General features: G+C 48.6%; 1 protein-coding gene across 3 annotated transcripts in view; it reads right to left on the bottom strand.

Moving 5' to 3' along the window:
- Positions 1-1,052: 1,052 nt before the first annotated feature.
- Positions 1,053-17,057, bottom strand: part of LOC118087108 (zinc finger RNA-binding protein) — a 31,525-nt gene continuing 15,520 nt past the window's right edge. For 2 of the 3 annotated variants that reach the window (XM_035119441.2, XM_035119442.2), the window contains 10 exons: positions 16,603-16,748; positions 14,796-14,937; positions 10,461-10,648; positions 9,828-9,999; positions 8,827-8,968; positions 4,734-4,831; positions 4,306-4,401; positions 3,371-3,482; positions 2,383-2,480; positions 1,053-1,410 (listed from right to left, as the gene is read on the bottom strand). In XM_035119441.2, coding sequence (XP_034975332.2) covers positions 1,228-1,410; positions 2,383-2,480; positions 3,371-3,482; positions 4,306-4,401; positions 4,734-4,831; positions 8,827-8,968; positions 9,828-9,999; positions 10,461-10,648; positions 14,796-14,937; positions 16,603-16,748 — 1,377 coding nt within the window. In that variant the 3' untranslated portion in view covers positions 1,053-1,227. The remainder of the gene's footprint in view (positions 1,411-2,382; positions 2,481-3,370; positions 3,483-4,305; positions 4,402-4,733; positions 4,832-8,826; positions 8,969-9,827; positions 10,000-10,460; positions 10,649-14,795; positions 14,938-16,602; positions 16,749-17,057) is intronic. The other variant, XM_035119443.2, reaches the window with a different exon arrangement.

Raw genomic sequence — 17,057 nt, 5'->3', positions numbered from 1 at the left:
GTGAACCAATTTCTTTGATTTAATACGCAAAGAGCTAAATCCACCCCAAGCTTTCAACCTGCTTTACCAGTTCTGGCTTGGGGTCCCAAGCAGGTGGAGGGAAAGGAGCAGTGTGGTTTGGGGGAGCAGAGCATCTTCTAAGGCACAATGAAAGAGCCTGAAGGGCCTGGATTTTCCAAGTTTGGGGAAGTGCTGTGCTCAGGGGTTGCATGCAGGAGGTCCCATGCTCAGCCCCTGAAATTTGCAGCCAAGTCTAAAACCCAAGACTGCCTATGCTGATGAGCTACCAGGGCCAACAGTCTGTCTTCAGGAAAGTTTGGGAAAGACTCCCATTAGAAGTTTGGGAGAGCCACCACACCTCTAAGAATTGACAATACTGAGCTGACTCTGAACCATTTCTCATGAATAACTTCCTTATTCTCGGCTGCAGTTGAGAAACAAGCTACTGAGGAAACAGCAACTCTCTGTGGAGATGGTTTCAGTCCTTCCCAGCCACCAACCAACCATGTGGAGCAAGGGAAGGTTTGGCACAGACCCTTGTCATTCTCAAGGAGCTCCTGCCCTGCTCCTCAGGGCCCATCCCCAACAGCTGCCTGCCGTGGGCCCCTTTTCCTATCCCCATGCTATGGACAACCCCATCTGAGGCTGGGCCATTTTAATTCCTACAATGTCTGCAACCAGGCCTCCCTCTGAAGCATTGTGGGAAATTAAAATGGCAACCCACTTTCCAAGCTCATCAGTGAAAATCCACTGGCACAGCAGGGGACCCACTGAAGTAGAGTTGTTGCCCAGCAACCCAACTCCCCTCAAACCTGGAGCCAGCCCAAAGCACACAGCAAAGGGCTGTTGGCAGGATTATGGGGCAAGTTGCACCGCATGTTATGGAGTAACTGAAGTTTTCCAGTGGCAGATATGCCAGTTGGTTCAGTTCAGCCCAGGGATCCCCTCCAACTCTGACCAGGCTGCAGGCTGTTTTAAAAATGACACATGTTGCTGCGAGGTTTTTTCAGATAAGCAACTGGAAAGGTGGAAAGTATGTCTCCAGGTTGCAGAAACAAGACCACTCTTGTGGAATGATGGAATCTCTTTAATGACTGAAGCACGGTATTAAAACAATCTACAGTATAATTTCTTTTTTAAAGGGAGGGGGGGACACACTAAAATTACCAAAATTTTAGACTAAACAAAAACCATATATGCGCCAATTTTGCAACTGTGAAACAGTGGTTAGGCCCCGCCCTCGTCCCCCTCTTTCTTGTCCTTCTTCCCATCCCCCTCGCCCTCAGTCTCCTCCTCGATGTCTCGTCGCCTCTTCCGGTTGTGTGTGCCGGGCCGGTTTTTCAGCAGAGGTAAGGGCTCCATACCGAGGACTTTGTGGATCTGACGGAAAACCAACATCCTCAAGGCATGCTGCGGGGAGGGAGAGAGGCAGAGATGCACACAGGGTTAGGATTCTGAACCCTACATATCTTTAGGTGCCAGGCAGAATCATTTCCTTTCTAACCGGGCCTTTAGCTTTAAACTACTCCTGCTTTCCCAGCACACTGCGTTCCCACTTCATTGCTATTTCAAAAGAAGTAAATAGCGTCCACATTTTAAGGATATCTATAAATGACTTCTTGAGGGTGGAGCAAACATTCCCCAATTAGCTTAGAGCAAAAAGTATATTGACAGACATGAATGAATTGTTGGTGCTACATGAAAATGTTAATGTTTTCTGTGGTTTCCCTTCTATGGTATAATGTGTTTATGTTTTGTTTAGGTAACAAGCGACTCCTGCTGCTGCTGCTACTACTAAACTACACTGTCCTAACTCAAGAGGAATTTCTAGGTGAGTGCTAATAATTAAGGCTCCCTTGGCTGACAGAGCAAGTGCCACATTTCTGGATCCTGGCACTGGTTGACATCAAGAGAAGGCAATGAGCGCCAAATTGCAGATCTGCCCTCTCTGGGTAGAGAGAGACGGCAAGCAGCCAACTGCTAGGAAGAAGTCTTACGAGTCTACCGCTCTTAAGCTTACACCACACTGGCTCTCAGGAGGCTCCTTCAGTTCAACCCTCTATGGGCTCTGACACACTGAAGAGAGAGACCAAGAGCTGTAGCAAACCAAAGTCTCTCTTTCATGACACTTAAGTGCAAGTGAGCCAGGTGCCACTCAGGGAAGCAGGTGTCCTGGTGAAGGCTTTTGTGATTCCTATAAGCTTCGTTTTAAGTTCACAAGCCCCACAGCAGAGATAGGGAATCTCTGGTCCTCCAGGAGCGGTGGGGCTCCTAACTCCCACCAGCCCCAGCCAGCACTGCCCATGGAGATGCCCAGAGGGCTGCACGTTCTCTCTGCCTGCCCTGCAGGGCTCAATGCAAAGAGCCCAAGGCACTACCCACCTGGCTGCTGGCCGTGACGTCCTCTCGCTGCTGCCTGGCCATGCTCTGCAAGGCATCCACTGGCTCTTTCTCACAGGGGTCTTGGAGCCCTGGGCCATCTGCAGGGAAGCAGAACATGGTGGCACAGTTATGCGTAGGAAGGAAGGAAACTTTTTCCCCTTTTAGTTTTAGCAACCTGATTCCATTCCCAACCCAGAGTCAAAATATTGAGGGGGCTGGAGCCCCTAGAGTTCCCTATACTTGGTGCCGGTGACAAGGAGTATTTCTAGTGGTTTGTTTCTTCAGTTCATTTCTGGGGATCAAATCCTCCTTAGAGCAGGGATGGGGAAAACTGTGCCCCCCACCCAAAAAACCCTTTTTGTTGCAGATTCTTGTGGAGCTATTTGGAGGCAGAAACTATTGCAGATCTACTTTAGAGCTTTTAGAAAACCAAGGAAAGAACCTAAAATGAATGAGAAGCTACCAACCAGGGTTTCCTCTGCTGCTAAGCTGCATTGTGGGTGTTTGTGTGCTGACACCAAAGTGCCAATTTCAAGCAGGTCTGCTCACCCGCTTTTGTGATTTCACTGTGTTGCTCATAGCCGTCAAGGCCAGATACTTGTTTTTAAATAGTAATAAGAATAAAAAGCAAATATTTTTAGCACAAATCCAGAAAGTTGGAGCTAGAACACAGTGGAAGTGGTTTTCCAGAACCTTCTTAGGACTGCATATAGAGGAATCTTGTGGGAGAAGGAGGGGAGCAGTGAAAATGGTTTGGTCTAGGGAGGGGATGGCAGCTTTGAGCCGCCGAAGAGCTAACACATTGCCCCCTGGTGGCTGCTGGTTCTCCAGGCTTTCTGACAGGGTTTCCCTTCCTACCAGGCTCTACTTGAGAGATGCTGGAGATGGGGGCTATTTAGCACGTGAAGCATGTGCTCTGACCCAGAAGCGGTGGTCCTGCCCCCAAACTGGTAGAAAGATTGCAGTTGGCGCAGCATGCAGAGCTGACCTGCCAGGAGCATCCCGGTGGCAAGGCACTCCAGGACCCGCCGCATGGCCTCCCCAGGTCCCAAAGGGCCTGTGGCGCTGCTCAGAGCTCTTTCCACCAGCAGCTCCATTGCCTGGAAGGGGCGGGGGGGGAGATGGAGGGGAAGACCAACACAACTTCTTATATGGAAAGTGCAGTTTATAAACATGTGAATATCTTGTTGAGAATGAAGTGTGCCTTTCTTAATGCCACTAAGCATTTCCCACAGATTTTAGGTATTGGCTTCAGAGCATGGTCTGTCTGCATTATCCACTTAAAACAGTATCATACCTTCCCCCAAAGCATCCTGGGAACTGTGGTATGTTAAGGGTGCTGAGAGGAGGGCACTCTTCAACCCAAAGAACTACAGTCCCCAGAGATCCATGGGAAGAGGGGCTAAATCACTCTGGAAATTGTAGCTCTGTGAGAGGAATCCAATTGCAAAGCAGCAACAAGTCACCGATGAGGATGCAAAGCAACCTTCCCCCATGTTCTCCTTTCCATTTGCTCTTGGACTTCAACTCTCAATGTCCCTGAACTTTAGGCAAGCTCCTCCCACCATCCCTGAACACAGCTAGTGGTTCAGAGATTATGGGATTGGGAGTCCAACAAGGTCAAGAGGGCACTGGATTGTGGAAGGCACCTGTGGCACCAAGCAGGGAGGAACTCCACTATTGGGGGCCATCACTGAAGAGGCCTCCTTTCTGAATACCGCTCCCCCCCACTTATACCCATGCAGAAGGGGCTTCTATGATGACCTGAGTGAACTGAAGCCAGCCCAACATATACAGTCTACTTCACCTGCTAAAAACGAGACTCTGGGAATGGCCTAATCTTGTGATGTGCTTCGTATTGTTGGTTCAAATGTGTGTGTGTGAATTCCCCAAAAGTGCTGCCTCCCCCCCCCACCTCCTTACCCAATCTGGAAGAGAGCCCCATGTTGGCACACGCTGGCAGAGGTCCCGCAAAACCCTGATGATGATCACACACGACTGCAGGCCGTTTGCTCGGGCCTTTGTGGAGAGAAAAAAAACCCAGTTACCTCCATCTCGGATCCATGTCTTGAAAGAAAATGACCATGAACTGCCCCCCTTCACAACAAGCAAAGAACCTGGGTTGATTGTTCCAAAATGTCAGGGCACAAGAAATTAAGAAAAAGGGAAACTGGTGATGCTCTAACAAAGCTGAGGGTTGGCTCTGAAATGGGTCACTGTGGATTTGAAATCATAAGATTTAAAGAACAACATGTTAAGACTTGGTGGCTTAACTGGATCCTCCTTGTTGGGGGTCAGGGGGGCGAAAACAGCCCTTGGCCACAGTCCTTGGCCAAACTGGCTTCTCTTACCTGGAACCATTTTGCATGGCGAAGAGCAGCCAGGGACTCCAGGCACTTATCCTTGCTCAAGGTCTCTGAGGAGTCAAGCTGAGGTTCTGGTGATGTTTCTAAGAAGGAAGCAGAAAGGGAGGGAGGAGGTGGAAGAGGCAGGCTGCAACCCAGGCAGGCAGAAGAGAAGGCAAACCATGTACCACTTTCAATTGCAAAATGTGGTGCAACAATCAGCATGTTGGACTCTGAATACCAGGTTGCTGGAATCACAAGTGGGGAAGAGCTGCTCTTGTGCTCAAGGTCTACCTGTGAAGGTCCCATTGGGGCATCTGCTTGGCTACCGTGAGAGCAGGATGATGCCCTAGAGAGGCCTTTGGCCTGATCCAGCCAGGCTTTTCTTGTTTCCCCATGTTCCACAAGGGGCAGATGGAGCAGGACAGCACCCCCTCCTCAACCCACAACACATGGGTGCACATGGCAGCAAGCGAAAGGCAGAGGCCCCTCCACACAGCAGAGATGCACCCACTGCATTGGCGGGGGGGGGGCACACCTCTCATTCACAAGCCTGTGAGTTTCCTACAGGGAACATTGGCTAGACATGGGTGCACCCAAGATGTTGCGTGAAACGGCTCTGGCAAAGGAGGGGTTTCCTTGCCATTTGCATTCAAACTGCATTCCCTTTTTCTTCCTGCTTCAATGGGCAACCACAGCTGGGGGGGGGAGTTTTCTTGTGGGATCTGCTACTACAGTAAGGCTGCAATAGCAATTCTCTTTGCCTTAGCGTGTGAAATGAGCGCAATTGTGCGGTAGTTGGAGCATTCTTTGGCACTGCCCTTCTTTGGGATTGGGATGTAGAGTGATCTTCTCCCATCCTCTGGCCATTGCTGAGTTTTCCAAACTTGCTGGCATATTGGGTGTAGCACCTTAACAGCATCATCTTTTAAAATTTTAAATAGTTCAGCTGGAATATCATCACTTCCACTGGCCTTGTTATTAGTAGTGCTTTCTAAGGCCCATTTGACTTCACTCTCCAAGATGTCTGGCTCAAGGTCAGCAACCACACTACCTGGGGTGTACGAGACCTCCATATCTTTCTGGTATAATTCCTCTGTGTATTCTTGCCACCTCTTCTTGATGTCATCTGCTTCTGTTAGGTCCTTACCACTTTTGTCCTTTATTATGGTAATCTTTGTACGAAATGTTCCTCTCATATCTCCAATTTTCTTGAACAGATCTCTGGTTTTCCCCATTCTATTGTTTTCCTCTATTTCTTTGCATTGCTCATTTAAGAAGACCCTCTTGTCTCTCCTTGCTGTTTTTTGGAAATCTGCATTCAGTTTCCTGTATCTTTCCCTATCTCCCTTGCATTTTGCTTGCCTCCTCTCCTCCGCTATTTGTAAGGCCTCGTTGGACAGCCATTTTGCTTTCTTGCATTTCCTTTTCCTTGGGATGGTTTTCGTTGCTGCCTCCTGTATAATGTTACGAGCCTCCATCCATAGTTCTTCAGGCACTCTGTCCACCAAATCTAAATCCTTAAACCTGTTCCTCACTTCCACTGTGTATTCATAAGGGATTTGATTCAGATTGTATCTTACTGGCCCAGTGGTTTATCCTACTTTCTTCAGTTTAAGCTGGAATTTTGCTATAAGAAGCTGATGATCTACCCTGTTTCTCATATTTTAAGACATACCCATAAAATAAGCCATAGCAGGATTTTAAGCATTCAAGGAATATAAGCCATACCCCGAAAATAAGACATAGTGATAGGCGCAGCAGCAATGCCGGCCGCGGCAGGAGGAGGAAAAAAATAAGACATCCCTTGAAAATAAGCCATAGTGTGTTTTTTTGAGGAAAAAATAAATATAAGACATGTCTTATAATATGAGAAACACGGTAAGTCACAGTCAGCTCCAGGTCTTGTTTTTGCTGACTGTATAGAGCTTCTCCATCTTTGGCTGCAGAGAATATAATCAATCTGATTTCGATGCTGCCCATTTGGTGATATCCATGTGTAGAGTTGTCTCTTGTGTTGTTGGAAAAGAGTGTTTGTGATGACCAGCTTGTTCTCTTGACAGAACTCTATTAGCCTTTGCCCTGCTTCATTTTGAACTCCAAGGCCAAACTTGCCAGTTGTTCCTTTTATCTCTTGATTCCCTACTTTAGCATTCCAATCCCCTGTAATGAGAAGAACATCCTTCTTTGGTGTCATTTCTAGAAGGTGTTGTAAGTCTTCATAGAACTGGTCAATTTCACTTTCTTCAGCACCGGTAGTTGGTGCATAAACTTGGATTACTGTGATGTTAAAAGGTCTGCCTTGGATTCATATTGAGATCATTCTGTCATTTTTGAGATTGCATCCCATTACAGCTTTTGCCACTCTTTTGTTGACTATGAGGGCCACTCCATTTCTTCTACGGGATTCTTGCCCACAGTAGTAGATATGATAGTCATCCAAACTGAATTTGCCCATTCCCTTCCATTTTAGTTCACTGATGCCCAGGATGTCAATATTTATTCTTGCCATCTCCTTTTTGACCACATCCAGCTTACCAGAGTTCATGGTTCTTACATTCCAGGTTCCTGTGCAATATTTTTCTTTACAGCATTGGACTTTCCTTTTGCTTCCAGGCATATCCGCAACTGAGTGACCTTTCGGCTTTGGCACAGCCGCTTCATCAGCTCTGAATCTACTTGTACTTGTCCTCCGCTCTTCCTCAGTAGCATGTTGGACGCCTTCCGACCTGAGGGGCTCATCTTCCAGCATCATAACTTTTATATGCCTGTTGTCTTTGTCCATGGAGTTTTCTTGGCAAAATACTGGAGTGGCTTGCCAGTTCCATCTCCAGGTGGATCACGTTTAGTCAAAACTCTCCACTATGACCTGTCCATCTTGGGTGGCCCTGCATGGCATAGCTCATAGCTTCTCTGAGTTATTCAAGCCCCTTCGCCACGACAAAGCATTGATCCATGAAGAGTATTGAAATCATTTTTATTTTGAAAGTTAATGGTTTAATACCTTTGTTTTTTGAATTGTAGGATGTATTCTGTTTGTCCAGATGTTTCAACTTTGTCCTTGTACTTATGGTTTTTGTTTTTGTTTGTCTTCTTATGATTGTGTATTTTGGTTTGTTTGTTTGTTTTGGTAATTTTATTTGTATTTTTAATTTTTTGAAGTGTGCTTTCCTCCACCCTGTTCTGATCCATGACGTTTCCCGTCCCTTTCTCCCACCACCACCGCCCCACCCTCGGCTTATCCCTGTGATTCCCCCTCTCCCACATGCCCTTTTGGTGGGTTTGGGGGGTGTTTATTGTTGAGGATTTGTTTGGGTTTTTTGTTTTGGGGTTTGGGTTGGTTTGACGGTGTTTGTGGCTCCCCACCCTCGGCTTATCCCTATGATCCCCTCTCTCCCACATGCCCTTTTTACATTTATATATACTGTATAAAGATGGGGATTAATGGATTTTTATTATGTGGTTTTCTTTAGAGGTTAATTTTTTAGAGGTTAATTTCCCCTACCCAGGTAGACCCCTACCTCCACTTGGTCTAGTCTGGAAAGTGGCCTAGTCTGCAAAGCCGAGGCAAGATACTGTGGAGAGGGCAGGTTTCATCCCTGTGTCTCCCCCCACCCTGTTCTGACCCATTACCTATCCCTGCCCCCTATTCGCCCCCCCATCCCCTCCAGGCAGGCCCCTACCTCCACCTGGCCTAGTCTGGAAAGCGGCCTGGTCTGCTGAGGCCTATTCAGTCTGCTGGGCAATGTTGGCCTTGTTGCTGCAAAAGGCCTGTTTTCAGTTGGTTGCTGTGGAATTTTGTGATGTCATCTGGTGGCACGGCTTTGGAGGCAGCAGCGTGCGATCCGCCTTTCTATTGGATGCTGCTGGAGACTTCAGAGCTTCTGCTAGTGATGTATAATTTGTGTGCCACTTTTTTGTGTTTAATCATTATTTTAGGTATGAAAGGTGTGCTTTTTACGCCCGATCCCTCCCTGGTGGGCAAGGTACGCTTTGCCCTAATTTGATGCAATTCGGTTCAGCGGTTACGGTGAAAGGCTGTTACATCTGCGCGCGCAATGCCTACATTTTTATATATATAGAAATTCTGAAGACTCACCTGCATCTGCAGCGGCCTCTTCTCTCATCAAGGGAGACGTCAACGAAACTGTGACCTGCATTTGGGGTTCTCTGCATGACGCAATTACAATATTGGCTTCCTCAGAGTTGGACAGCACTTCATAACTGTCGCTCGTCACCTTCTGGGACAGATGAGGAGAAAAAGAGAATTCTATCAGCCTTAGAGGTACGCCTCCCTTCCCAAAACAGATTAGGACAGAGATGGCAAAACTTCTCTGACCCTGAGGACCATCTGCCAGGAGCTGCATGCCCATGGTGGTTGATGCTAGAGCAACAGACATGACTGTCACACAGGTGTGCAAGAGCCAGAAGTTTCTACACACAACTGTGGCAAGAGCTCCAAGGACACATTCCAGCCAGGCAAAGACACTCAAGGAGGGTGCAGAGCAGGCTGGGGAGAGTCCCAAAGCCAGGTAGTGAGGCCCGAGAAGCCATATCTTAGATTCTAGGGTGTAAGCTCACTGGGAGCAGGGACCTGCTTTTACTGTGGAAACTGTGCCATGCTTCTTGTCATTTGTTATACTTAGGTATTTTTCTTAAACGCCCTTCCGCAAATGATTCCAGGGTGGTGTACAAGGTGCCACAATACAAAACCCAAATAATAGGCAATTAAAAAACAGCAACTGAAGAGCGGAGTGAGACAATTCCAGCTCAATGTAAGATGCCAATGTGATCATTAAGGTCCACTTGGCATCTGTAAGGAGTCATTCCTTTAGTGTAGTAGCAGCTGTTCTTTGGAACTCCCTGCTTATTGATGTCAGGTGGGCCCCACCACTGTTTTCTTTTTAGATCCCTGCTGGGAACCTTTTCTGTTTCAGCAGGCCCATACAAACACAGGATTTGAGTACACCTGGAATAGAAATTTAACAAACAAACAAACAAACAAACAGCAGCTAAAATATATAAAAATACACACACCCTACTCTACAAAGGTTGCCAAACCAACACCCTGATTGCAGAGTCCGGAGAGGCGTTCCTTACCTCCAGCTGCTGGGGCAGCTGCTCTGTGATGCTCTGGAGAAGAGCCAGCGTAGGTTTCTGGGCCGACAGCAGGATCAGACGAACATTCCTGTCTCCACGGAGAAGCAGCCCTTTTGCCAAGACACCAACTCTCATTACCCCTTTCAGAATTCGGGGAGGGTCATCCGCCTTTCTGTTGAAAGGAGAGGGGCAGGAAAGGAATTGTGCTCATGAGGACTAGCTACCTAGCACGGGCGATTAAATGCATCAGGAAGGGTTCCAGCAGGGATGTCCAAGGCACTTATGTGCCCCTCTCCTCCCCCCCCCCCAAGTAAGGGGAGCAGGTTATTCCCCAGTTGCTTGAGGTCGCCAGCTATGTTTGGCATCTCAAAGCATCAGCCACCATCACGGGTATCGGGGAAAGGCTTCCACAGTCAAGAGAAAACGCTTTTCAGCTAGAATGTTGCAATTGCATTTAGATTTTTTTTACAAGAGTAGACTGAAGGAAAGGCAGCCTGGCCTCGTAGTTAGGAGTGACTAGGAAGACTTGGTGACTTTGAGCCAGTCACCCTCTTTCAGCCTATTCTACCCCACAGGGTTTTGTGAGCATAATTCAAGTGCAGGTCAAGAACAGAGGCGGCCTGAAAGCATTACCCTTTCTCTTTACTGCCTTCCTCTTTTTCTGTTTCTTGCTCCGTCAGCCAATCGGAGACGAGCCTAAGGGCACGCTCAGAGTGAGAGACAACTTTCTGAATGGCCTGCAGCTCGTCTTCTGTTGGGTAGATGCTGGAGTGCTTTGTCATGATGTGGCGGTCGTCAGAAGAGTCCGGTCGCCGGGTGGGCTGAGGGAGATAAAATGGACAGACTTTAACTATCAATCTGGAAGGAGGAAAAAAAGAAAACATAAGAGAAACATTATTTCCATTGGATCTTGAGAATTCAACACTCCCAGCCATACAAAGCCTCCAAGTATTTCAAGCCTGGAAAGGGAACATCTTAATAATATGTGCTGGGGCAGACCCTGGGAAGTGATGGAGGCTGAAGCTGGCACTCTGCTTTCATGGAAAGTCCCATCCATCTTGCCATTCCTGAAAGCCTTTGGCAGAAAACTTGAGAACTGCAAACTTGCCCTTTTTAATGTTGCTGTTCTACAGCAATGTTAAAATCTAAATATTTTTATGAAAGGCTAAGACAGAACCCAGGACAGGAGAGAGGTTGTTGTCTGTAAAAACATTAACAGATTAACTCGGCAACCTAGGGAGATGGGCAGCATGTTGTTGTTTAGTCGTGTCCGACTCTTCGTGACCCCATGGACCATAGCACGCCAGGCACTCCTCTCTTCCACTGCCTCCTGCAGTTTGGTCAGACTCATGTTCGTAGCTTCGAGAACACTGTCCAACCACCTCGTCCTCTGTCGTCCCCTTCTCCTAGTGCCCTCAATCTTTCCCAACATCAGGGTCTTTTCCAAGGATTCTTCTCTTCTCATGAGGTGGCCAAAATATTGGAGCCTCAGCTTCAGGATCTGTCCTTCCAGGGAGCACTCAGGGCTGATTTCCTTCAGAATGGATAGGTTTGATCTTCTTGCAGTCCATGGGACTCTCAAGAGTCTCCTCCAGCACCATGGGCAGCATATAAATAATAAAACTATTATTATGTTTATTAAAACTGCATCTGTTTGGGAGCTGGTGCTGACACAGTACCGTAATTCATCCAATAGCAAAACTCATCTCTGTTAAAGATCCACAGTAAAGTTTGTCAGTTTTCTGCTGGTGTGGGCCAGGGGGTAGGGGCTCCACGCTGTCAACTAAAGTGGGCAAACAAGCTGAGGAAAAGGCACAGATCAGACTTCATGGTGAATCATAGTTCAGTGCGACATTACTGAGCCTTGCACTTTTACATGCCCCATTTTTCTTCCAACACAGCCAGGAAGAGGAACCAGAAGCACTCGCTTCCTGGTTCACACTAACACAGGTTCTCATTATATCCAAACTAGGAACAGAGATATGTTTAAATCCTATATAATAATGTCCATGTTGTCCCTGCGTCCAGTTGTCCCGTGTGTCCCTGGGTCACTGCGCATGTCCCCCAGGCACACAGGGATTGGACAGCAGAGACTGCGCGCGCGCGCACGCACGCTCTCCCCCCCCCTCTGCCAACCGCCGCTCGCCCTCCCCTCTCGCATTGCCACCCGGCTCAGGTCTTGAGCGGTTGGCGTGCTGCTGACAGCACAAAAGCCGCTCCTGCTGGGGACTCGAGAGTCACCCCCTCCCGGCTCAGCAGCTGTTTTTCTGCCGTCAGAGCCTCTGATACTAAATCTCCCCTGCGGAGGCACAAAGTCCTTCTCCGGGGTGGGGGGTGGGGGTGAGGCGCTCAGCACAGCTCTGGTGCAAGAGGATGTGACCCACAGCCCTCTGGCATATCTTGGGCTCTGCTGCTTTTGTCTAGAGGGGGGCCGTGAGTCTGTGGGCTACCCTGCTTGGGCTACCAAAGGAACGTTGCCTCGCTCGCTTTTTTTCTAACCTACGCGAACCTCCCCCGCCCCGTCCTTCTTTCTTCCTCCCCTTTTCAGCGATCCTCTTTTCCTCTCTGCCCCGCCCCCCTGCACTCCGGTGTCTGATTAAACGAGAAGGAAGTTTGAGAGTGGAGGCTGCGAAGCTCTCCCTTTAAGAGGCAGCCTGCAACCACGAATTGTTGAAATTGCCATTGCAGGCTGCCTCTTAAAGGGAGAGCTTCTCTCCCACACTTCCTTCTCATTTAATCAGACACCGGAGCACGGGTGAGCGAGGCAAGGGAGGGGACGTTTGAGGAAACCCACCCGATCACTTCTTGGAGTGGTTTAAAGCCACAGCGTCCCCTGGTAAAAGGCTGAGATTTCTTCACCAGCCCTGTTTACTACACCAGCCTTTCGCCTTCTTCCCCCAGTGTCCTGCCAGGTTGGCCCCTGATCCTGTTATAGCACTTAGGTCTTTTATTGGGCAGATGATGAGACAACTTTATAAAGACAGGAAAAGGCTGGATCTTCCTGAAACTTTTTCTTTCTTTCTTCTGCTGCCGTCTGTACAGCAGGAGGAGGCAGGCGCCCTGAACCATGTGGTACTTAAGGTAATAATAATAAAAAAGACACTCATCCCCCCCCCGGCCAATATTTCATATTGTGTCTTCCGGGGGAGGGTCCCACACGAGATATCTGCGCTTTTGGGCTTAGTCACAGGTGCATCGGTGATAGCAGCACTCCCGGGCGAGGGCAGGGCGCCGACTCTCTTCTCCTAGAACGTGAGAATTGGTGTTTTCTAGGCAGTGCCATCTGAAGTATTCTTATTCTTCCCCTGTGCACCATCAGTTCACTAAAGCATGAGACTCATTAATCTCAGGGAGTCAAGGATTTGAGCCCCACGTTGGCCAAAAATAATCCTGCATTGCAGGGGGTTGGACTAGATGACCCTGGGAGTCCCTCCCAGCTCTATGATTCTATCCATGTATTCTGAATTAAGTGATCAGGCATTGCTAATGTAATCGTCTAACTGCGGTCACTGAACCCTCCTGTCTAAACTGTTCTAAGGCTGCACCTCCGCTGCCCTTAGTACACAAGTTAAAAATTATGTCTTATCATTAAAAGCATTTCTTTCTTTCTAGAGAGAGAGGGAAAGCCGCAGCCCCGCTGCTCCTCTCACATATCTTCTAGCGCCCGTTATTGAACGGGCTGAAATACACTAGTAATAATAATAATAATTTATTATTTATACCCCGCCCATCTGGCTGGGTTTCCTCAGCTACTCTGGGCGGCTTCCAACAGAAATATTAAAATACACTAATTTCTTAAAGATTAAAAGCTTCCCTAAACAGGGCTGCCTTCAGAGGTCCTCTAAAAGTCTGGTAGTTGTTTTTCTTTTTGACATCTGGTGGGAGGGCGTTCCACAGGGCGGGTGCCACCACCGAGAAGGCCCTCTGCCTGGTTCCCTGTAGCTTTGCTTCTCGCAATGAGGGAACCGCCAGAAGGCCCTCGGCACTGGACCTCAGTGTCCGGGATGGACGATGGAGGTGGAGACGCTCCTTCAGGTACACTGGATCGAGGCCGTTTAGGGCTTTAAAGGTCAGCACCAACACTCTGAATTGTGCTCGGAAACGTACTGGGAGCCAATGCAGGTCTTTCAAGACCGGTGTTATGTGGTCTCGGCGGCTGCTCCCAGTCACCAGTCTAGCTGCCACATTCTGGATTAATTGTAGTTTCTGGTTTACCTTCAAAGGTAGCCCCCGCATTGCAGTAGTCCAAGCGAGAGATAACTAGAGCATACACCACTCTGGCGAGACAGTCCGCGGGCAGGTAGGGTCTCAGGCTGCGTACCAGATGGAGCTGATAAACAGCTGCCCTGGATACAGAATTAACCTGCGCCTCCATGGACAGCTGTGAGTCCAAAATGACTCCCAGGCTGCGCACCTGGTCCTTCAGGGGCACAGTTGCCCCATTCAGGACCAGGGAATCCTCCACACCTGCCCGCCTCCTGTCCCCCACAAACAGTACTTCTGTCTTGTCAGGATTCAACCTCAATCTGTTAAACTATTTTTCTTTGAAGCAAGCCAGGAGCAGATATCATTTTTGATTCTGGCTTCTTTCAATAAATTAAGAGTTTGAGCTAAGAACATGGAACCTCCTGCCTGCACCCCTAACTACCCACAAGTCAGTTGTCCCCACACGACAATCCCCTGCCCCACCCCTGATGTCATAGTTCAGTCCACTGTCTGTGCCAATAACCACCTGGCTGGTGCTGAATGTGAGCCTCACCTTTGCCAATGTCAGGGTGCCAAACTCCCAGTTTAGACTAACCACAGTTCATGAGCAACAAGAAACTGGTCAGTTCAAAACAGGAAATGGCAGGTCTAGCGTTACACTGGAATAGTTTCACGGTGTGAATCTGGCTGGCTTTGCAGGCTGGCTTTGCAGGGAGCCTGGGGATTGAAGGAAATCCAAATCACCCAAATCCGGATACCCACCAAGAGAGGGGGGACTGGCATTCCAGGCCTGCCCATAAGGGGGGGCGGGGGCCAGTCTGCCGCCAGGTGCCGCCGCTGCTGCTCCTCCCAATACAGCTGCTCCTCCTCCACTCGACGCCAGTACATTTCTTCTTCATAGCGCCTGGAGGGGAAAGGCGGGAGAAATGCGGCATTAGAACAGCCTGGCTCTCTCCCAGGAAGGACAGCAGCAAGCAGAGCCAGCAACTGACCAGCCAGGATTATGGACGTGGAGCTGTGGACTGTATCTTTTTGTTCACTCCATCCACCCTGGTCTGTCTCCAAGGCTTCTTCCCCTCCATCCCCCTTCCTCTTGTGACACTCTTCGTTCACATTCTTCCTGCCCTGCCTTTTCAGATGCTACACTAAACTGTGATATTGCATTATGAGCACGTCTCAAGCTCACAAATTTCGTCCTGCCTCCCTGCCTCCGAGGACAACTCAACCAAGTTCTCCATTGTACCAAACTCAGATAGAACAATGGCTTGCTCAGAGTAATCAGGATCAAAATTGTGCTTCATGTAGCTGGCTTGTTTAAACAAATGGCAGTTTAACCAGACATCTGCCACACACACGCACACACACCGCTTCTCTTCCTACGTGTCTGGATGCAGGAAGGAACTGTGATTAGTTCAAAAAGCAAATTTCCAGTCTCCTCCTCCTCTGACAGGAAAAGCGGGGAAACATGTGAGACCAGAACTCATGTGAGCAAAGCTAAACTATGGCGCAGGATTATGCCTAAACTGGCCTCTGCCTCTCCTGGCTTCCTGTTGTTAATCCTACACTGCCTAGTTTAGACTGTAAGCTGCTTAGGAGAAGAGACTGTCTATATTTCCTCTGAGTTTCTGATGGTGCTGGATAATATTGATAATATAACAACAAGAAGAACAGTCACAAGAAGGCTTCTTGCCCTCCCTCCCTCTTCTTCCACGGATAAGAGTATAGCCATCAACCTGCAAAAGGCCAGCCAGAGTTGGAACCTGACATTTAAGAGAGAAAGCAAACATGGGCTGCATCAAGAGGAGTATAGCGTCTAGATCAAGGGAAGTAATAGTACCACTGTATTCTGCTCTGGTCAGACCTCACCTGGAGAACTGTGTCCAGTTCTGGGCACCACAGTTCAAGAAGGATACTGACAAGCTGGAACGTGTCCAGAAGAGGGCAACCAAAATGGTCAAAGGCCTGGAAACAATGCCTTATGAGGAACGGCTTAGGGAGCTGGGCATGTTTAGCCTGGAGAAGAGAAGGTTAAGGGGTGATATGATAGCCATGTTCAAATATATAAAAGGATGTCATATAGAGGAGGGAGAAAGGTTGTTTTCTGCTGCTCCAGAGAAGCAGACACGGAGCAATGGATTCAAACTACAAGAAAGAAGATTCCACCTCAACATTAGGAAGTTCCTGAAACATTAGGAAGTTCCTAAACATTAGGAACTTCCTGACAGTAAGAGCTGTTCGGCAGTGGAATTTGCTACCAAGGCGTGTGGTGGAGTCTCCTTCTTTGGAGGTCTTTAAGCAGAGGCTTGACAGCCATATGTCAAGAATGCTTTGATGGTGTTTCCTGCTTGGCAGGGGGTTGGACTGGATGGCCCTTGGGGTCTCTTCCAACTCTATGATTCTATGAATCCAGCAGTACAAGGCAGCTTTCCCGGTCTCCTGAGTCAGCCGATTCAGCTGAGCAATGTCTACACTGACTGAGAGCAGTTCTCCAAGGTTTCAGGCAGGGACAGAACCTGGGATGTGCTGCAAAGGGGATGCTCCGCCCCCCAGACGCTTCCCCAGGACTCGCCTCATCTCTAGGTGCCAGCGCTGCTCTTCCTCTCGACGCCTCTTCCCCAGAGACCGCAGCTGCTGCTTCTTCAGCTTCTCCTCGTGCAACTTCTGAGCTCGGTTGCTGGGCTTGATCTCGACTGGCAAGTCAGGATTGACTTTCTTCTGCAAGAATAGAGCAGAGGGCCTCATCCTGTTCAGTTATTGCTACAAGCTGTGTCAAGCGGTAAAGGTCCAGAGGGACCTGGGTCCCAAATCATTTCCCACCCGCTTTCCCAATCCTGGTTCTCCAGATGCTGGCTGCCCACCCATACGAAGCACACTTTCCAGGATTCTCTAGTGTGGGAATCCAGAACAGCTAACTCTGTACAGTGGTACCTCTACTTACGAATAACTCTACTTACAAATGTTTCTACTTACGAATGGAGCTCCATCCGCCATCTTGGATGCGGTTTAGATAGGATTTTTTCTACT

The sequence above is a fragment of the Zootoca vivipara genome, chromosome 6 (genome assembly GCF_963506605.1).
Source record: "Zootoca vivipara chromosome 6, rZooViv1.1, whole genome shotgun sequence".
In the NCBI taxonomy this organism is placed as follows: Eukaryota; Metazoa; Chordata; class Lepidosauria; order Squamata; family Lacertidae; genus Zootoca; species Zootoca vivipara.
The sequence above is the reverse complement of the archived record's forward strand: the minus strand, read 5'-3'. Positions and strand labels throughout refer to the sequence as shown.